The sequence below is a fragment of the Ailuropoda melanoleuca genome, chromosome 9 (genome assembly GCF_002007445.2).
Source record: "Ailuropoda melanoleuca isolate Jingjing chromosome 9, ASM200744v2, whole genome shotgun sequence".
Lineage (NCBI taxonomy): Eukaryota > Metazoa > Chordata > Mammalia > Carnivora > Ursidae > Ailuropoda > Ailuropoda melanoleuca.
Genome location: NC_048226.1, coordinates 92,757,105 through 92,778,963, shown reverse-complemented (window position 1 = coordinate 92,778,963; position 21,859 = coordinate 92,757,105). Strand labels below are relative to the sequence as shown.

The 21,859-nt window shown below is 40.0% G+C and overlaps 1 protein-coding gene across 14 annotated transcripts in view; it reads left to right on the top strand.

The window, feature by feature from the left end:
- CYRIB (CYFIP related Rac1 interactor B) overlaps positions 1 to 21,268 on the top strand; it is a 133,435-nt gene extending 112,167 nt beyond the window's left edge. For all 14 annotated transcript variants that reach the window (XM_034668615.1, XM_019794956.2, XM_011219413.3 and 11 more), the window contains 8 exons: positions 802 to 907; positions 6,566 to 6,702; positions 7,861 to 7,938; positions 10,087 to 10,203; positions 11,114 to 11,193; positions 12,430 to 12,556; positions 14,283 to 14,353; positions 20,525 to 21,268. In XM_034668615.1, the coding sequence (XP_034524506.1) occupies positions 802 to 907; positions 6,566 to 6,702; positions 7,861 to 7,938; positions 10,087 to 10,203; positions 11,114 to 11,193; positions 12,430 to 12,556; positions 14,283 to 14,353; positions 20,525 to 20,588 (780 nt within the window). In that variant the 3' untranslated portion in view covers positions 20,589 to 21,268. The remainder of the gene's footprint in view (positions 1 to 801; positions 908 to 6,565; positions 6,703 to 7,860; positions 7,939 to 10,086; positions 10,204 to 11,113; positions 11,194 to 12,429; positions 12,557 to 14,282; positions 14,354 to 20,524) is intronic.
- Positions 21,269 to 21,859: the final 591 nt, after the last annotated feature.

Sequence of the window (21,859 nt, the reverse complement as noted above, 5' to 3'; positions counted from 1 at the left end):
TCATTTTAAAAAGTTTTATATAGGGGCCCCTAGGTGGCTCAGTTGGTTGAGCTTCTGACTTAGGCTCAGGTTGTGATCTCAGGGTCCTGGGATCGAGCCCCACAGTTGGGCTTCCTGCTGCGTGGGGAGACTGCTTGTCCCTCTTCCTCTGCCCCTCCCCCTGCTCATGCTCTATCTGTCTCTCTCTCAAATCAATGAATATAATCTTTTTAAAAAAGTTTTATATAAAAAAACCCAAGAAAATTTGGATGTAGTGGCAGCTTATAAGGCACATTGTGTAAATGATATCTAGCCCATTTGTTTAGTTTGTAGCTGATTTATTCAGAGCATTCCCTAAATCTTCCTGGTTTCAGTTTTATTTTGCTTTCTTGTTTTTCAGTTTAGTGTGGATGGAGTCAGAGTACCTAGTGCCTTTGGAAAATCTAAACATGTCGATACCTCCTGATAATGTTTATAAGAAGGACCCCTATAAACTCCCCCATCTTGGTTATGAGTTTCAACTTTCAGATAGCGTGTTTAGCTTGTTTGAAGATGTTAGAGAAGACAAGCCAGATTGTTGAAAAAAGCGTTAAGTTCCATAAAAGATTAAGAAAAGCAAAAGAAAGATGAAAGCAAGAAAATACCTTTCTTTGGAAGTGCCCTCCATATTCACAAAAGATTGCCTAATGGTTTGAGAGACTGGTGATATTTTATTGAGTATACCAGGGTTTCCTATGTTTGCCGAAACCTATATTTTAATGTAAAAATAACACTGTTTTGATTTTTAAAACTCTAACTATTTTTATTCTTTGGATTTTGAAGGCAATCCAGCATCCAGCAGATGAGAAGTTGCAAGAGAAGGCTTGGGGTGCAGTTGTCCCACTAGTAGGCAAATTAAAGACATTTTATGAATTTTCTCAGAGGTTAGGTAAGTTGAAAGTTTTGTAATTATGACTTCCCTAGTGAAAAAGACATTTACTGCTAAGGAATTAATGTAGAGTATTTTATGTTCACCTGGCTAAATTTGTGTGGTACGTAGGTACAGTAATCTTGTTAAGACTGTAAGGGGCGCCTGGGTGGCACAGCAGTTAAGCGTCTGCCTTCGGCTCAGGGCGTGATCCCGGCGTTATGGGATCGAGCCCCACATCAGGCTCTTCCGCTATGAGCCTGCTTCTTCCTCTCCCACTCCCCCTGCTTGCGTTCCCTCTCTCGCTGGCTGTCTCTATCTCTGCCGAATAAATAAAAAAAATCTTTAAAAAAAAAAAAAAAAAAAAGACTGTAAGATTACATCATAATCTTATCATCCCTAAGTCCAGGTCTTTCATTTATTTAGACCATTTCCCCCAACAAATTATAACTTCCACAAGGAAATGTCTGATTTATTTATTTATTTTTTTTTTTGTAGCCTGAAGGGTCCTAGAACGAGAAACCACTTGGTAGAATTTCTCTCCAGCTCTATAGGGAATCCTGTCCCATGTGGGAACTAATCCTCAGGCCCTTGGGTTATTTAGATTTTTGTGTTCTTAAAAATCATTGCTGATTATGGTCAGTTCATGTATCTAAAATGGTACAAGATGAGAAATAGCAAGTTGATTATGTGCCTAAAGTTATGTAGGGAGTTACTCAAACAAGAAGCATTCGAAACCATTTGCTTTTTCCCTGGCATGGGAAAAATTACTCAGAGGATCAGAATTGTACCTTCCATACCGTGAGTAAGCAAAATTGAAATTCTTTTCTTTTGAAGAAGAAGGAGACAGAGCAGGTAAGATTTAGGCAGTTAGCTGTTGGAGTAATTTGAAAGACACAAGTTGCCACGTTTTAAAAATTGGTAATTATTTGGGTTCTGTGTTGTTTATTTGTTTGTTTTTAAGTCTCCAGGTGCCTTGGGAAAAATCAGTGGCTTAGGCAGTGGTTGGTCAGTCTACATCTCAGCTGGCTGGAGCGATCTCTGTGGCACAGCATCTCTGTGTCCATTGGTGTAGGGCTTGTGCCTTCCAGTTTCTCATAGGTCCCTGTCACTTCCTAGTTTTTTCTGTCCGGCTCTCCATACTTTCATATTAGCTACTAGGCCACTTGGGTCTGCAACCTACTTGAAAGCTGAAGTTCAATTTTTAAAAAAATGCCTAGGTTTTTTAAAAACATAGACAACTGCTGTTTTTCCTTAGATGAAGCAGACTGTTAAATGTACAGATTGTTGAAATAGAGATGTTGGTATAAATTATCCTTTTCTTACTAGAAATAGGAATTGTAGCTTATTTTCTCAGCAGGACAGTCAGTTCTTTCACGCTGCCGACCTTTGAATCAGGTATCTCTGTAGTCTGTAGTTTTGTAACCTCATTGAACTAAAGTCTTTTAATTGTGGTTATCTTGACTCCTTCCTATTGAGAGTATTTCTTGCGTTGCTAGCTCCTAGCTGCATTTGAAGTTACATTGCTTTAGGTGGTGCTCACGCCTATTCAGACTCATCTTGGCCTCTTACCATTTGCCACTTAAAAAAGAATCATTGTAAAATAGGCCCAACCAGTCAGGCTTACATGTTTTCTTATGTTTTAACTGTCGGAGTTAAATCAGGTTAGTGGTGTGCGTTCCATTTCAGCCGAGTGGTATTAGAACATAGGTAATAGCGAAAAGCTATGGTTTTTCATGCCGTCATGTGAGAGCCTGGAACTTTGATTACTCTAGGGACTTCTGTAAAGTTATGAGCAAAGTACAAATTTAAGATGGGACAAGTTAACCCTCATCTCTTTGCCAGTAACCTGGTTAGTAATGTTTCCAGTTTCCTTGTTGACAGATACATATCCTTGTTTACATATGATAGTAACTCACTGTTTCTTGAGTGAGTGAGGGATGAATTAATGAATACACACATATAGGAGTGCCTGGTTGGCTCAGTCGGTTAAGCATCTGTCTGCCTTCAGCTCAGGTCATGATCTTAGGGTCCTCGGATCGAGTCCCATGTCGGGCTCCCTGCTCACCGGGGACTCTGCTTCTCCCCCTGCTTGTGATCTCTCTCTAATAAACAAAATTTCTAAAAAAAAAAAAATGAATACACACATCTGATGTATCAGATATGTGTTGGGTATTTAGGAGAAGCAATAATAATGGATTTTAGGCTTTGGAGGCATAACTTCCTATTTGAAATCTGGTGTTTGCTGTGTATTAGTTGTGTAGTCTTGACCACATGACTTAAATTCTCTGAGTTTCAGTACCCTATCTGGACCTCAAGTCTGGTGAGCCATTTGGTTTATATTCACTGAACCTTTTGTCTCTTCTGTTCCAACTTGAGCCACAGGTGAGGGTACACATTACAAATGGCCTACAAAGCACCACCTAACTGTTAAGATACAAGTGTTCCTTCAGAATCTTGCAATTCCAAGGGGAGGGTGCTTGGCCTCAACACCACGAATACACTGTGGTATACTCCAGAAGAGGGGCCCTGAGCCCTTGCCAGGTTGCATACTTACAGAGAGACAGGGAAGGGATCACTCGACTAATTTGGAAGATATACTGACCTTTGTTGACCATATTAACATTGCTGGCCTGGGAAATACCCTGTACTTGCTTGTTTCAGGCTGACGCCTTCCTGGTTGAGTAACCTCAGTGAAGGTTGTATGATCAGACAGTCAACAGACTCCTTTGTCTTTCCTCAGTCTTCTTCCTGTTCTAGGGGCTTATTAAAAGGGACCATCCGCTGGGGTCATAATGGGTAGGTCTGTCCAACATGTTGGCTTGTTTTTACTGGGCTAGATTGCCCACATGAGTGTGGTCATGTTTCTTGGCTATGTTAAGTCACCCACAGTCCACGTCTTTTTTGTTCTCTTCTGAGGATTTAAGTTCCGATATAAGTCTTTGATTGAGGTGTGGATGGTAGTGGTGAGAATAAATTCTTGTCTCTAAAGGGGAACTTTCCACAGGGGGCTCCTCTTCCTACGCATCCAGTTATTTCCTTACTGTTCTACTTTGTGGACTAATCTGTCTTTATTATTTCTCCCATTTGGTCTCTTCCTTGTAACCTTGTACACTGATCTACCAGCTAATTTCTTCTAGAATTTAGGGCTTAGTAGCCTGTTAATTTCCCCTTGTCACCTTTCCTAAGAATCCTCATCACAGAGTTTTGTTTTAGGAGCTCCATCAGGAAGAGCAGTTCCTACATCATCTCTTCCTTGACCTCCCTTTCGTTCCAACTCAGCCAGAGACGTGAGCCACCTTCTGGGATCTTCTGTCTCTGATTCCTTTCTAGACACAGGGCGTGGTAGACTAGTAGGACTGTTTTGTATCCACAGAGGCCCCCAAGATGAGAGGCTGGTCTGGGTGCCCCAAAGGCAGATAAGCAGTGCCACTGTCTTGAGATGCCCTTTTTTTCACAGATTTGCCCTTGAGGACTTCAGCCGTTCAGGGACAGAAGTCATCCAACATGGTTACTGTCCATCCCAACTCAGCCAAGTGACTGGCCTGCACTCCTTGGGGGAGGGTGTCTTCCGTCCCCCAAAGTGGTAGATCACCTTGAATGTTAAACTTATCCTGAGACTTGATAAAATCTAAAAAATGCTATTTTCTTTTTTTCTTGAACAGCCTGTAACAGTATTGGGTGGGTGGGTGTGTGTGTGTTTTAAGAGTTTTTACTGTTCTCATCTCTCTCAAACTTTGCTTTCCACTTACATTAATACTGACAGATGGAATAAATCTTGGGAGATGAGTAGACCATTTTTCAAAATAGCTAAAATGGTTTTTTCCTCTTAATTGACCTTCACATCCACTCTTGCACGTCTATAAGCCATCCATACTCCTGCAATCCATTCTGCACATAGCAGATGACGTGGAGTTTTTACACATGTTGATCTGATGCTATCACTACCCTGCTCAAGTAGCTTTTCCAGGAACAGTAGGATGACAAGACCAGAATAGTTGATATGGCGCATAAACCACATGCTTATTGTTCTAGTTTGGGGTTACTCTTCTCCTTGTACTCTCTTTTCTACCTGTATTGGTCTTCTTGCAGTTCTTCTGCTATGTCATGCTCTTCTCAGCTCAGGATCTGGCTTACTGCCCTGCTTGCAAACTCTTGCTCATCCTTAGTGCACACTTCAGTCTCAGCCCAAATGTCACTTACTCAGAGAGATCTTTTCCTGAGCCTTCAACTAGGTGAAGTTCTGTTTTTATACTTTTTCATTGTATCATGTACTCCTTAACACACATCACAACTGTAATAATTTGTCTTTCTTCTCTGTGTAGTCATGCTCCATGTGGGCATAGGGAGCATGTCTGCTTTCATCTCTCTTCTCCCAGTGCCTGGCACGTGGTAGACAATCAGCACATTTTCTGACTTGCTATAAAAAAATAACTATCATTTGGAGTTATTGTGTAGGTGACAAATAATGACTATGTAGTGTCTAGCTCAGTACCAGCACATACTAGACATACTAGTATCAGTACCAGCACATACTAGACATACTAGCACATATCTACCATGTAGTAATCCATAGATTCGTGTTTTATAAGGTTACAGAAGGCTAGGTAGAATGTTGCTTTATTTGAGACAATTTATTATGTATTATTGTGCAAAGAAAAGGGATCTAGGGTCAGAAACATCTGGCATTTACTAGCTATACCCTTGGGGGTCTAAAATCTTTGAAACTCAATGCACCCATCTGTAATGCTCATGTCCTAGTTGATGGTGAAAGTTAAATATGAGACTAAGTTACAATGCATAGTAGGGATGTTAGTTCATGGTAGGGGTCTTCATAAATCGTAAAGCTGGTGTTTTTTTAAGTTAAGGGTTGATGATCTGACATAAATTTATTAATAAATATTTACTTAATCTGACATTTTTTCATTAATGTCAAATCACTACCTACTACCATAAACTCTTATTTTCTCTGAATAGAATCTGGCATTTTTTTCTGATTCTGAAATCTGAATGAATTAGTTTGAGTGCTTTGGTTTTTTTTGAAGTGAAATATCCATATTACCATTTTTAAACACTATATATTAGTCTAGCATTCCAAAAAGAGCACTTATTTTGAAGGGACCGTTTTACTTATGTAATGAATTAGAATATTATATTGTGATTCTAAGATGCCAAGCTTTAAAGACACTCAGGAAGCTAATTATTAAACCAAATACTTTGTTTCCTTTACGATATCTGAAAGAAAGCAATTTGTGTTTATAAATAAGCAACACATTCTAAGTATGAGAAGTTGGTAATTTGTTCTCAGCCATGTAGAGATTTGACTGTGTGGACACGATGCCACTGAAAAAGTTACTCAGCTGTAGGTAACCCTTACCAGTTCATAAAAATCATCACTGTAGAATGGTGAAAATAATATAAAATTTGCTTTGATTCTGGTGTTGAATTCAGATTCACATTCTATGTTATTTTGAATTTGGGTTTATGGAACTGAATTTGGTCCCTTTAAGGTTTTTATTCTGTTAAACACTATTCAATTTCAGTGATTGTATTTAGATAATCTGGCTTTTGAAGAGACCTTATTTTTATGGGAATTAAAATCATAACATTTATAAATTGTTCATTTTTAAATAGAAATCAGGGAGCTATGGCTTAACATTTTAATCTTCCTTTCTTTAGAAGCAGCACTAAGAGGTCTTCTGGGAGCCTTGACAAGTACCCCATACTCTCCCACGCAGCATCTAGAGCGAGAGCAGGCTCTTGCCAAACAGTTTGCAGAGATTCTTCATTTCACACTCCGGTTCGACGAGCTCAAGGTAGGACTTCGTGCTGGCCCTGAGTGCATGGATGTTGTGAGCCTTTCAGTGAGTACGGCAGGAAAAGCCTGGAGACCTATCACAGTGTGTTTACATGGTGTCTGTTAGTCCTTAGCGAAACATGGAACACTGGATTTAAAAGTTATGGCAGGTCTTTTGATGTATTACATGTGTAGCAAATAGCAAATTACCCAATAGCAAATTACCCAATACTCAGTCTTCATTTAACTTCATTTTTAAAGTGTCTCTGGAATAATATTGACCTTTTCTAATATTATTTTTTTCTTTTCTGCTCATCCCTAATTTTCAACATCCCTTTATATAAAGATGTTAGGATAGTTCCTTCTTTCCTCCCTCCCTCCCACCCCCTGCTCCCTTTCTTCCTTATCTGTCTGTCTATCTTCCTATTTCCCTGCGCACACACACACACACACACCCCCCATTGTTAGAAGGACTGAGTGTAAAGAAACCAGAAGTAACTCATGTGAGGAGACCTGATCCACTTGAGGCTCTGTCACAGTAACCAGGTGTGAGGCAGAGCCTTCGACTTTCCAAGACCTCGGGGACCTTATCTGATAAATGGAAGAGGCGGATTCCTAATTACAGCCTTTTATGATAATATGATAATAGGAGACTATTCTCTTTTATTAATATAATTAATAAATATGTTAATAAACTATTATCTCTTATTAATACTTTGAGCACAAAGGATTTGAATATAAAATTTTAGTCTGAGGATTGCCCTGTTGACCATATACACGTACTTTTATTGTAATAATTCAAAACAAGTGCATGCGTATTTCTTCTTGTTTTTGTTTATTTGGTAATACTGGTTTTTGGTAATACTGCTTTTGGGGAAACAACTTTTTAGTATATTACCTAAAATTATTGAAAAGAAGAAGGGACAAGTATACGGATCATGATTGTAAAACAGTCTACGTGGTTTATATATGTTCAGAAGGACAAAGTACAATGTTATGTGATTTAGGTACAAAAAGCTATCTTGGGTGATGCCAGTTTTAGTTCTTAAAATGATACTAACAGATTAGGGAGTGCCACTTAACTAGTTAAAACTGTATTTAGGAGATTTTTCACTTCATTTTTACACTATCACTTAGTGTGCATAATACATTTTTCTTTTATAAATGTCTTCTTTAGATGACAAATCCTGCCATACAGAACGATTTCAGCTATTATAGAAGAACATTGAGTCGTATGAGGATTAATAACGTCCCAGTAAGTTAATGCTTTGAATCGGGGTATAGTAATGATAGCCGTTAGTTTAGTTTGCTTGTTCATGTGCTTGTGCATTCAAATGAAGTTAAAGCTGATGATAAAGTTGGTAACCCACTACGGGCTGTAGCTGTGAGAAGAAAGGGCAGATGTCGCAGGCCACACACAATACTGGCCTGCCCTTCCACTGAATCCCTTCAGTCCCCACGACTCCTTCCTTCAGTAAAATTGCTATCGGTCTATACAACATTGATACTTAAAAAATTTCTCTGTGTATTCTCATCTTATTTATTTTTAAATTTTATAGTTTTTAAATTTATTTATTTTTAATTTTTTTAAAAGATTTTATTTTTAAGTAATCTGTACACCCCACATGGGGCTTGAACTCACAACCCCGAGATTAAGAGTCGCACTCTCTCCTGACCAAGCCAGATGCCCTATGTGTATTCTCATTTAAATTGCACAAAAACTGAATTTGTGGTTGTGAGTTTTTTGACCCCATAGTCTTAGCACAGAAGAATCCTGGAGAGAAGTTGACCTGGAATAGGAGGATACTGAAGTTGGTAAAGGGGGAGAGCAAGGTCATGGGCCGTGAGCACTCCTATGCCTGTTCCTTGGCTACATAACCGATCTTCTGGTTTACTTAGGCTTGATTTCCCTTGAATTCTCCTTGTCTTTACCCTTTCCTACCTCCAGGGAGTCAAATACCTTACGTAAAACCTTAAATAGAAAGAAAATAATCTCTTTTTCTCTAGGGATTTTGAGGACCTACATTGTGCTAATTGGTGTGAAAAATGGGGAAATTTTTAGGATTAGCCTTATAGCCTCAACTAGATAGTTTAATAAAGAAAGATTACATAAGTGTGTAAGGAGTGGTAAGTGGCGTAAGAGGTTAAAGAAGGTGCCAAAGGAATGACCGTTCTTTCTTTTCTTTTTTCATTGAATCAGTATTTCCTGAAGTGGCTGCTGTAAGACAGGCCTTGGTAGGAAAAGGATTTCACATCCATGAAGCATCTGTTATTTTATATCAGTTTGGTTTTGCATAGATCCTGCTGTGAGGTTGACCTGATCATTTGTCTTTTCATACCCACCATGTAAAATCATATCAAATCAAATCAAAACACGTAACACCCATTCAGTCCGCTGGTATAACCATCCTGTTACCGCTCAAGGCCAAAGACCATAAAATCACCTTTGCCCTGTCTTTCACCCTCAGTAATTACAGGTACACTCAACTGTTGCCAAGCGAAATCTTTTTCACATCTCTTCCTCACCCCCCTTTTCATCTCAGTTCTTCTGTTCCAGTTGAGAGCCTCATTCTCACACTCTCTGGCAGGCATTCTGCTGCAGGAGAACTCATTTTTTGACCCATGGTCTCTTTCCTTTTTGGCACACTGTGCCCACCACCATTAGTCAGTTTGCTTTAGAAAATTGACTTAATTGTTGTTCCTTTCTTCTAACATATTCAGGGGCCCACTGTTACATGCAGAAGAAAAATACAAACTTAAGCTAGCAGCTAAGACACTCTGCAGTCTGACCCCAGCCTTCCTTCCCAACCTTATTGTCCACTGGCTGCTGCCCCTTATTACGCTGAACATACTGGATTACACTCTAAGCCACTTGAAAACATGCTGCTTTCCCCTGACTTGTTGGAATGCTGTGCGTAACTGCCCATCATCACCTGCAAAGGCTAGGTCTTCAGAGTCTGTTTCAGTTTCTTCCTGTCTAACGTAGTCTTCCTCTCACCTCCTTTTTTGGTCATCTCCTCTTAGCATGTTGTTGTGGGTACCTGTGTGTTCCCGAAACAGAGGCTGGGGCAGCATCCTCGTCATCTCCCTGTCTTCATAGCATTTAGAGTAATCCCTTGTTACAGTAGGCGGCCCATCCAGGTTTTACTCATTTACTTAATATCATTTACAATATTTTAAAAGAGGTTACTCTTTCTGAAAAATTGCTTAATATTTTTAACCTGTTTTTAAAGAATATTTAAGTATTAAGTGCACATGAGGGTCTAAAATATAATTTAGGAGTATTTAATAGAGTAATTGAACAAGCATTAGCAAAACAGGCACTCTGCCTAGGCCCTTCTTTTATAAATGTTATATTTAATAATTTATGAGCTGATATCACATGCTCTTATTTTCCACATAGGCAGAAGGAGAAAATGAAGTAAATAATGAATTGGCAAATCGAATGTCTTTGTTTTATGCTGAGGCAACCCCAATGCTGAAAACCTTAAGTGATGCCACGACAAAGTTTGTATCAGAGGTAAGTGTTGCCTGGACAGTTAGTTACTCTTCGTGTTCTTCTTCTTCCTGTCTGCAGCCATGGTGACCTCTGCAGGCCCTGTGATGTTGCCATCTCTGTGCCCGTATGCGCTGAGCCCTGTCCCTTCCCCGAGGCCCACATGTACACATCTACCTGCCTATGGGCAGCTTCCCTCTGGTTGCATAGTCAACACCTCAGTGGTATCGTGGCCAAACCAAAGTCTTGGGTGTTTTCTGCCCTTTCTCCAGTCTTTTCTGTCTTCATTAATAATACCACTGTAAAGGCAGGTAACTTAGAGGTTATCATCCTGAATTCCTTTCTTTATCTCACCGCTTATATCTCCTCTGTGAGACAGTGTTATTGACTCTCCCTCCAAAATAGACTCTGATTCTGAAAACTTAGCCCCTCTCTTGCTCTACCTCTCCAGATTGGCCCACCACCCTCTCACCTCATACCTGGATGACTGCATTTGTGTTCCTGCTGGTCTTACTTCTTCTGCTCTTGCCCCATGATAGTCCTTTCTCCAAAGAGCAGCCAAGTAATCTTCTTTTTAAAAACCACATGCCCTTCTTCTTTTGTTTAAAATGTTTCCAGTGACCCCCCAAGTGTCCTAAGATAAACTCCCCATACCTCATGGCCTGTGAGCCCCTGTCTGCGTGTAATGGTTGTTTCCACTCAGCTACAATGTAAGCGACTCTCAGGAGAGCAGGTCTTGGTTCTCTTGCTCATAGCCATATCCCTAGAGCTTAGAAAAGTATCTAGAATCTGTTGCTTTTTTTTTTTTTTTTAACAAAATTAGGAGTAGGAACCAACATTTAAAGTTGTCAGTTTTTCACATTATGCTAAATTTTAAATTTTACTTAAGTAATAACTATCACTTTCACTTTTTTTCCTCCATACACTTTTACAGAATAAAAATTTACCAATAGAAAATACCACAGATTGTCTAAGCACCATGGCTAGTGTATGCAGAGTCATGCTCGAAACACCGTGAGTATTAGCTGATTCTTTTTCACTTTAACGATCCTCTTGAAACAGTTGTCTAGATATGAGCAGGTCTTATTTGGAAGGTGGAAAATAAGTATATTTGAAGTATCCAAAGTTAATATATGAACAATATTAAAATACTTTGCAGCTTAATGTAACTTCTGGCTAAGTAGAAAGTACAGTGGGTTTTCAGGTGACTGAGGCCAGTCAGATTCACTCATTAGACTCTTCAGAATGGGGAATTTTGTGGTGCTTTTTTCAGAAATAGGGGAAGAGCATTCTCTCTCCTTTTCAGTAAGAACCTTGCCTTTTTGCTAGAGGGCTAGAGTTACTCTTCTGCTTATCCCTTCCTCTCAGAATTAGTTCACAGTCTTTATTTATTTATTTTTTCCAACACTAATCTGAATTCTCTGCTGGGTTTCCCTTTACTTTCAAGCCATTTATCATATATATCACAGTGTTGTCTGGCTGGATTTTCTTATCAGCAGGCAGAAAGAATCCCTCCTGGATTCCTAAGTAACATATGGTTTTATGAGAATAACTTTTGTTTTTCTGGAGCTTTTCATTGTCCAGAGCAGTATTATACACATCATCTTACTGGAAAACCTTATGGAGTAAGAGGGCAACTATTTATCATTATCGTTGTCATTTAGGGGAGTGAGGTCCTGGGAAGTGAAGGGTCTGGTCGGCCACACCTGTGCCTGGATGGCCCCATCCTGGTTCTGGACACTTTCTGCTATGCCATGCTGCCTTATTTATAGATGAAAGTTCTCGTTTTCTTTTTCCCAAATGAGAGAAGAATATGAGTGAATTCTAGTAAAGTTAGAATCCAGTAATACAGTAATATAAATGCTTAGATTACGTTAGCTTCTAAATAGCAAGCACATTGCTCTGTTAAGCTAGTGGCTTTTTCCATCATATTGGTGGGAACACCTTACAAAAGCACCTATCCTGAAACCTTTAGTTTGGGGCTACTTTTGATTTCTCTAAATTTGCCTCATCTCTGCCAAGCAGAAGGGGTGCTACTCCAAGGAGGGTGCATATCGAGATCGGAATATGTGCATGATAACTGCTCCACCCGCCTCAGTTCTCTGGGAATCTCACCGTGGAGAAAGGGGGGCATAGTGTTCGCATTCCTTTTAGAGAGCAACAGGATACATCCTTCAGCATCAGCTGAATGTTGAACCAGCTCATTAAGTAGTGATGTGCCTCATCCATCCATATCTTTCTACCCTCCAGGGAATACAGAAGCAGATTTACAAATGAAGAGACGGTGTCATTCTGCTTGAGGGTAATGGTGGGTGTCATAATACTCTATGACCATGTACATCCAGTGGGAGCATTTGCCAAAACTTCAAAGATTGATGTAAGTTATATTGCTTTATTTAATTCCAAACCATTTCTGTAAGTAGAACTCACAGGCGTTTATTTAAAAGAGATGCAGGTTGCCCTGGGTCACAAACCTCAGTTTTATAGTTTCTGATAATGTTGGGTGTCTGTTGCCTCTCGTCTTGGGTTGGTTTTTTTTACAGCCGTATACGGTGGAATAGAGTAACCAAAGGACAGCCTCAGTCTTTCAGCATGCCTCCTTGTCCCTCTTACTCCTTAGCGTCCTTCTGCATATTTGGCAGTATAAATAAATAATCAGACATAAGAAATTTCCTTTTGTTCTTTGACCAAAGTCCATTTCAAACAAAAGACTTATTTCCAGATATATATAGAAAGTCAGTAGAGGTGCTCCAGTGAAAAAAGACTATATAATACAGATTTTCTCCTCCCTCCTAATCATAATAATTTGTGGCTCAGGTCTGGGTTCCTTCTTTGCTTGTCTCTACAGAAGTTCATATTAGGGATAAAGCAGGTTCCTGGTTTCTCTGTTTTATAATTTCTCTCCTGACTCTGTCACATCTAGTTCATCAGAATTATAACCAGTATTTGCTGAGAATTGTCTTCCAGTTTCCCTTCATAGCTAGCTCTGGCTCTCGGCGTTTCGTATCCAGATTACTGATTGCTAACAGCCTCCCTTCCTTACTTTATTCATGTCCATCCTCTGTGAAGAGAAATGAGTTAACATTTATTGAGTGATTACTGTGTCTCAGGAATTTTATGCCACGTACGTCTGGAAATACTCCTAGGATGTAGAGGTTATCTCCTTTGTATTAATAGAGAATCTAGGATTTAGGGAAATTACATAGTATAATCTCTAGTGAATTGTGGAGTGGGATTTTTATCCCCATCTCCATGGCTTCCAAAGCCTGTGCTTACCTTTTCTTTTTTTTTTCTTCTTTTCTTTTCTTTTCTTTCTTTCTGTTTCATTCATTCATTTATTTTAGAGTGCACGCTCTAGCTGGGGGAGGGGTAGAGGGAGAGAGAGAATCCCAACCAGACTCCACACTGAGTGCAGAGCCCGATGCAGGGCTTGATCCTAGGATCCCGAGACCATGACCTGAGCCGAAATCAAGAGGACAGGTGCTCAACTGACTGAGCCACCCTGGCGCTCCAAGCCTGTGCTGTTCCTACTACGCTCTGCGTTTTCAGTCATCAGACTCATCTTCCTTACATACTGTCTTTGCTTAGTTCCCTTTTTATACCTGTAACAGGTCCCTACCCCATTAGTTACAATTGAGTCTTCCTTGGCTTGTGAGGCCCTCTGTAAACTCCCCTATGCTAGTCATTTCAGCCTTGCAAAATTCTGTTCTCAGCGTGTGTTAATTTTTATTATTTTTGTCAAGATGTTTGTCTACCTAGAAAGGCTCATCTGTTCCTTGGCAGCATGTCTATTCTGTCCTCTCAAAGGCTGCTCCACACCTTTTCCAGGAAGTCCTCCCTTAGCCCATCCTTTGTTTTCTCATTCGTGTGCATGGTGCTTCCGTTTGACCGATTCAGTTCTTAAAAAGTTCTGTTTGACAAAGAAACTGAAAATAACAATTGGGTAGATTTTTTCCCCTCTTTTAAGAAAAATGATTTTAACATTTCTAGAATGTAATTTCTTATGAGTTCCATAGTTGTGCTAATTTAAGTATTACTGTTTTGAGATAATGTTATATGAGAAAACAAACATTTTTACCTTTTCTGTTTTCTTTTCTCCTTAGATGAAAGGTTGTATCAAAGTTCTGAAGGACCAACCTCCCAATAGTGTAGAAGGTCTTCTAAATGCTCTCAGGTGTGTATATGTACATGTGCATAGTTATAGAAAAAATACCTAAGAAAATGCTTCAAAATGTGAATAGTACGAAAAATATGAATATACGTGTTCGTGTTAGAAATGGGAAGATCTCATTTTGGTTATTGGCAATCTTGCTTTCAAATATAGGTTACAGTATTTTCACAATAAAGAGAGTGTGCGTCGGGGGGGCACTCACATGAAAATAGCAGCTTTATTTCTTTGCCAAAGATTTTTGGCTTTCATTTTTTGATTGTCTTGGGATGTTTATTTTTGAATTTTTTTCATAATTGTACAACATGCTAATTGTAAATAAAATTTCACAAACACAGGAAAATTTAAAGCAAAATAAGGAAATCACATAATCTCACTATTTTTGAAATAAACTGCTGTTAACATTTTGGTATATAGTTTTGTAAGAGCTTTTTCTTTACACGTACAGATAGTCGCAGCTCTGTGATACTTACCTTTTTACGAATATAGTACCGTAACAACTCTTCTACGAAAACTAGCTCTTTTTCCTTAATATAGTGGAATTACATTTCTAGTTTCACAGATACCTTTATTACTTTTGTATATTTCTTACAATATTTCTTATAATGAAAATAAGGAGTTATCTGCTATCTTTTCTCAGCTTAAATCTACTTGATGTCTTACTGTAGCTCCAAAGAATGCTGGAATTTTTTTTTCTTTTTAAGACAAGATTCTTTTTCTTTTATTTTTTTTAAGTAAGCTCTAGGCCCGCATGGTGCTTGAACTCATGACCCTGAGATCAAGAGTTGCATGTTCTACTGACTGAGCCAGCCAGAGCCTTGAAGGCTGGAATATTATTAAATGCAAATCTTAGCATATTGTAACGTCTTGACTACAGAGATTTATTTTATAGTATAATTTTCCTAACATAAAAGATAATTTGCTTATTGTTTCATTATTTTGTGTTTGAACACAAAATTACACAGGCACAGTAATATTTATATAGAGACTTTTGAGGTCACGGGCCATCTTTGCTTTTCAGTGCAGTGCAGTGTAGTTCATATGATACGCAAAAATAATTTCCAGTTCAGTATTAAGTTTCTCACGTTTAATGAGCAAAAAACAGGTCATTATTCCTCTTGAATGCTTAGTCACACTTGGTGTACCATAAAGCAGAATTCTGTGCTGTATGTGTCATTTCAGCTGAATGGAGCCATTAAATGCTTTTATTAGGATTATGAAAAGTATTCTGCAAGCAGTGACTACCTGAGTAAAGGAGGTCAATTCTAAACAAATACCAGAATGATTCAGGACCATAATATAACAATAAAAAGCCTCATAATGTCAAACTATTTCAACCATAAGCCTACAGAAACCACAACTTGTGGGAATTTTTTACTCTGGAGGTTTTTACAACATAAACCTCATTGATTTTATCCATGTCATGGTATGGTGAATCTTTACTACATGATCCCTTTCTGAAGACTCCCTGGGTCCCAGTCAGCCTGGTTTTTCTCCCAAGACCCTTCGTTCTTGCTGGTGAGACTTTGTGAAGCCAGCCAATGACAGGAAACCTGCTTTGAAAGGGAAGAGGGACTCAAAGTCTAGGAGTGCCTGGTGTTATTTTATTTTATTTTAAGATTTTTATACTTACTAGAGAGAGAAAGAACAGAAGCAGGGAGAGCAGCAGAGGGAGAGATAGAAGCAGGCTACCCACTGAGCAGAGAGCCTGATGTGGGGCTCAATTCCAGGACCCTGGGATCATGACCTGAGCCAAAGGCAGATGCTTAACTGACTGAGCCACCCAGGCTCCCCGGGCCTGGTGTTATATTTCTTTACCTTGAAGGGACAGTGTTCCACACATTAAAAACTCAGAGTTTGCTTTTGTTTTTCAGAATTTAAAGGTAGTTGGGCCTTTTCTAGAATTAAGACAGCACCCCACAGCGGGGCTAAGTGAGAGGTGGAATTGAAGCCTCGCACACAGCAGTCTGTGTTTGAGGGAAAGGGGAAGAAAAGCACCGTTGAGGCAAGAGCCACCTGTCAGTTCTCAGTTTTCATTTCACATAACTAATGGAAAGTAGCAGATGAAGGTTTTGTTAGAGATAACTGTCCAACTATTTTTATACATAGTGAATGTGCTACATGTCTGGTTCTTTCTTTTTCACCTGGGAAGTTTTGTAAGGTTCATTGGTGCCCTTGATGCTTTGTGGTAGTGGTTACAGTTAGTAGCACTTTTATATCAGTGTACATTCGTATACAGATTCGTACATATGACTTTACTTAATCCACACCGCAGCTCTGTGAGGTAGGTGATGGAGATGAGGTGCTGGGGGTGTCTCCGTTGTACAAACAGTTACCTTGACTTCTTGAGAGACTCAGAGATCATGTAGCTAATAAATGTTGGAATCTGTTTTCACATTTAGGATTTCATTCTTAAAATCCCATATGCTTGATGCTGTATCATTGAGCCTTAGGTTTCCTATGTGACTGAACCCTGGAGTGCTTTGAAGTAACTGGGAAGGAAGTGAAAATGCAGATCCCCAGGTCACCATCCCCCAGAGAGTCTCTCTCCTTAGGTCTGGGGTGGGGCTCAGGCACCTCATTTTATAAGTAAACGCCCTAGCTGATATAACGCTGGCACTTTGAGAAACACGGCTCAAACTAAATCACCATAGCCCTTAACGTGCTTCACTCAGAGCAAAGGAGATACTATTTAAAAAGCATTTGGCAATCCCAGAAGTGCTGTGCAATTGTTAATTGTTACTGACACCTCTACAAAATGGGAGATACTTTTGTGGAATTACTTTCTGAGTAGCTGCTTTACTAGAGATGCTCACTCCATCGTGTTCCTCAGTCAGCAGTTAATAACTAAAAAATTTGATTGATTGATTAATTTTTAAAGATTTTATTTGTTTATTTGACAGAGAGCACACAGGCAGGGGGGAGCAGCAGGCAGAGGGGAGAGGGAGAAGCAGCAGGCTTCCTGCTGAGCAGAGTGCCTGATGTGGGGCTCGATCCCAGGACCCTGGGGTCATGACCTGAGCCGAAGGCAGACGCTTAACCAACTGAGCCACCCAGGCGCCCCAAAAACTAAAAACTTTAAATTTTAATGTGTACACATGTATATGCTGTTTATTTTGAATGCTTCTCTATGTAGCGCCTCCAACTTACAGAATGTAGTTACAGAAAAGCAGCAAGGCATGCCTACATTCTACAGGTGAAAAAATGGAACCAAGTGCCTTGATCATGAGAGAGCAAGCTAGAGCTAGGAGTTAAGATTCCGTGCTAAATAACTGCACTCTTTATTACATTTTATTTATTTATTTATTTTTTTAAAAAAGATTTTATTTTATTTTTTATTTATTTGNAAAGATTTTATTTATTTATTTGACAGAGATAGAGACAGCCAGCGAGAGAGGGAACACAAGCAGGGGGAGTGGGAGAGGAAGAAGCAGGCTCACAGCAGAGGAGCCTGATGTGGGGCTCGATCCCAGAACGCCGGGATCACGCCCTGAGCCGAAGGCAGACGCTTAACCGCTGTGCCACCCAGGCGCCCCTCTTTATTACATTTTAGAGGAAAGGAAGATAATAGTTGATTTTCTTTGGTAGAAAAGACATATGTACTTAGGAATTTTGTTGTTAGGCACAAAGTGAGATAAGGCCACATGTGTCCATATGTTATTTTCACACGTATTAGGTTATTCCTGCCCTTTTCATTCATTCTTTCCTTCTTTACTCCCCTCTCCCCTCCCCTTCCCTTCTCTTCCTTTCTCTTCTCGGTTTGGTTTTTTGGTTTGTTTAGAGAGGAAGGGGCAGAGGGCAAGGGAGAATCCCACGCAGGCTCCAGGCCCAGCGCAAAGCCTGACGTGGGGCTCCACCTCACAACCCCAAGATCATGACCTGCGCTGAAGTCAAGAGTCGAACAGCTTGGCCCATTGAGCCACCCAGGTGCCCCAGTTCCTGGCCATTTCTTGAGAAGAATGTGGTGATGTGACAGGCCTCCCTCTAATCAGCCCCGCTTGGGGGAAGGATCTGAGAACTGCTGGAAGTGCATGGTCACGTTCCGCAGAAGCAGCAAGAACTTGTGTCTGGTAGAGAAGAAAGCACTCACAACTCCTGGAATGTCACAGAATATACGTTGCTGACTAGTGGTACTGACAATCACTCGAAGTAGAAATGTTGGTGTGCCACTTGCCTGGCCCTCTCCCCTATTCAGGCGCGTAAAGGAAAGGGGGAAAAGCGAAAGTGAAGAGAAGGATGTTAAACATTTTATTTCCTGACATCAGGAGGCTTGTGTGCAACTATATATACACTTTATCTGCACTTGGAAAAGAAAACAAGGCTTTAGTCTTGGCTACATCACCTGCCACTTAATGTAAATATTCCTTTATGGATTGTTTTTCCAGCCTGGCTGCTTGCGTTCTTGTCTTCCTTCCGCAAGTACTAATGGAGCACCTATCACATGCCAGGTGCTCTGGTGTCTCTTCAGTAACATGTCAACAATTTGGAAGTGACTTCTAAGTAAAATTGTTGAGAATATATCAGGTACTTAATAAGTACATGTTTGTGTCCTTACCTCTCCAAGGATTTGAGTTCAGGTACTTTTCTTCAATTTTCAAATTGATTTTGAAATGAAACTAAAAAGAACTGGGTTTAAATTTCTTGAAGACACAGAGACCATCTGTGTGTACTTGCTTAAAATGATCTATTCCTTAAAGATTGTATGTGAAATTCTTATAAGCCAAATTAACTGGTCCAATGTTAAGTTCTTTCTGAATTGTCCCACATTCAAGCATTGAGCACCTGTTTCCCTTGCTGCTCATCTGCTCCAGGCCTTGGTCGTCTCTCACTGAGGCCCTTGGAACGGCCCCCAGTTGGTCCCTGTGCTGCTGCTCTGCTCCCTACGGTTCTTCCTCAACAGCCAGAGCAGTCCTTCCAGAACCTAAATGAAATCTCACATCACTGCCCAACCTAATATCCTCCACTGGCTCTCACTGCACTTAGAATAACCTCCCAACTCCTCACTGTGGCCTGCAGTATCCTTGTGCGCTGGGCTTTTCTAGGCCTGTAAGGCCCCGTCTAGTATTTTCCTTCTTTGCCCCTGGTATGAGTGTATTACTGTCTGTCTGCCCTGCCAGGCTGTAAGCTCCTGGAACAGTACCGGACACATAACAGGCTTACTCACTGACTTTGGGCTATTCTCCCATGGTGAATCTTCTCATAAAGCAGTGATCACTCTTTATGATTCTTGTGTTTTCATGCCTATAGCAAAACCTGTCTAGCTGGAAACAAGGCACGTAGAGTATTGGGACATTTTGGGATGTGACGGTTTGGGACTGGAATGGGACTCGGCATATTTCTCCGTAAAGGGCTAGAGGGTAAACAGACATTTTAGGGTTTGGGGCCACATGGTTTCTGTCACAGCTACTCTGCCACTGTAGGAAGAAGTTAACCGTAGGTTATACTGAAGTGAATCAGTATAGCTGTCTTCCATTAAAACTTTTGTAAAACACTGAAATTTACATTTCATATAACTTCAATGTTAACATGAAATATTATTCTTTCGATTTCTTTCCCCATTCATTTAAAATTATAAAAATTTAATTCACTCACAGCCCATACAAAAATAGGTAGAGGGTTAGATTGGGCCACCGGGTGTAATTTGTCAGTCCCTGAGATGGAGCAAGGACTGTTTTCCTCTGAGTGAGAGGTGCAGCTGAGTGTTCCTTTAGAATTTAACCAGATCATTTCAACAAGGTCGTTGTGACTCAGCACAGCTTGTGGATCTTCTGTTTAAAAGCTGGTAGCGGGGCGCCTGGGTGGCACAGCAGTTAAGCGTCTGCCTTCGGCTCAGGGCGTGATCCCAGCGTTGTGGAATTGAGCCCCACATCAGGCTCCTCCGCTATGAGCCTGCTTCTTCCTCTCCCACTCCCCCTGCTTGTGTTCCCTCTCTCGCTGGCTGTCTCTATCTCTGTCGAATAAATAAATAAAATCTTTAAAAATAAAATAAAATAAAAGCTGGTAGGGAGGCTAAGCGAGGCAGAACCTGAACCCAGTTGATGCTGGAAATCAAAGGCACAGTTCTGTGAGAGAAGATTTGCCTATTTGCTCATCTTGTAATAATTCTAGAACCCGGTGCAGGTAATGGTTTTTTAAAAAAATTCCCTAAAATTGCTGTGTTTTGTTTTTTACTTTTAGGTACACAACAAAACATTTGAATGATGAGACTACCTCCAAGCAAATCAAGTCCATGCTGCAGTAACAGTCGAGGAGTGCGCACCTGCTGTGGACGGAAGACAGTATTCTGCAGTGACTGGGAATGCACAGTTTTTAGTGATTGCAATTACTATCTCATGTACTCTTGCTTTTTATTTCTTGCCTCTGTTCCTCTTCCCTCTTTTTTAATCATGTTCTCGTTCTTAAGACTTTTTTTCTGTGCCAAAATCAGTAAAGTCATACTCTGAAGGGATGTTGTCCTTTCAGATGGGCCAGCTAAGGCAGCTAATTATGCATTGCATTGGGATCTCTACTGAGAAAAATTCTGTGACTTGAACTAAATATTTTTAAATGTGGATTTTTTTTGAAAACTAATATTTAATATTGCTTCTCCTGCATGGCAAAACTGCCTATTCTGCTATTTAAAAACCCTCAATGACTTTATTTTCTACTGCCGCTTTTTTCATGTGCAGCCAAAATGAAAATGTTTAAATTAACTGTGTTGTACAAATGGTACCCAACACAAACTTTTTTTAAATTAGTAAGACTTTTGTTTAAAGTTTTAAGTTTGCATTTGACTTTTTTTGTAAGGATGTATGTTGTGTGTTTAACCTTTATTAACTAACGTTAAAAACTGTGATGTGTGCGTAGAATATTACGTATGCATGTTCATGTTTAAAGAATGGCTGTTGATGATAAAATAAAAATCAGCTTTCATTTTTCTAAGTGTGGCTTGGTTTACTGGTATTTTGTTTTTAGGCTTGTAAAGCCTTCCCCGTGTTATTTTAGTGGAATGCATACACAAATCATTTCCCCTTTTTGTAGAGGAGAGCTGTTTCTTTGTAATAGCATTTTTCTTCATTACTGTCTATGTAGGTAGTTTTAATTGCTTTTAAAATCTTGCTAAATGCAGTAAGACCAGTGATCTTGTCGTTAACTTGCCTTTTACTCTTGATTTACTCTTGTATGGTTGTAGTTGTTGGAGGAGAACTGCACTTGCCTGACTCACAGTTCCCTGGAGTAAGAGGGTGGTCACAGGAGGCGAAGAGGGTGGCAGGAAGAGCAGCCCTCAACACTGGGAGGAGTGTGCTTGTAAGACGGGCTGGAAGCCACAAACCTTGACACAAATGGTAGAAAACCAGCATGTGTGTTATTTGAAGATCATAAAACCTTAATCAAGAGATTGAAATGTCCTGATTGGGAGAAGCAGCTTAAAAGTTGACTAGTCCCACTGTGCTGGTGGTGTGATGAGTGTCTGGAGTGTCTGAGCTCTGCTGCATTTGAAGTGGAAGGAGTCCCAGAGGCTCTCACCAAATC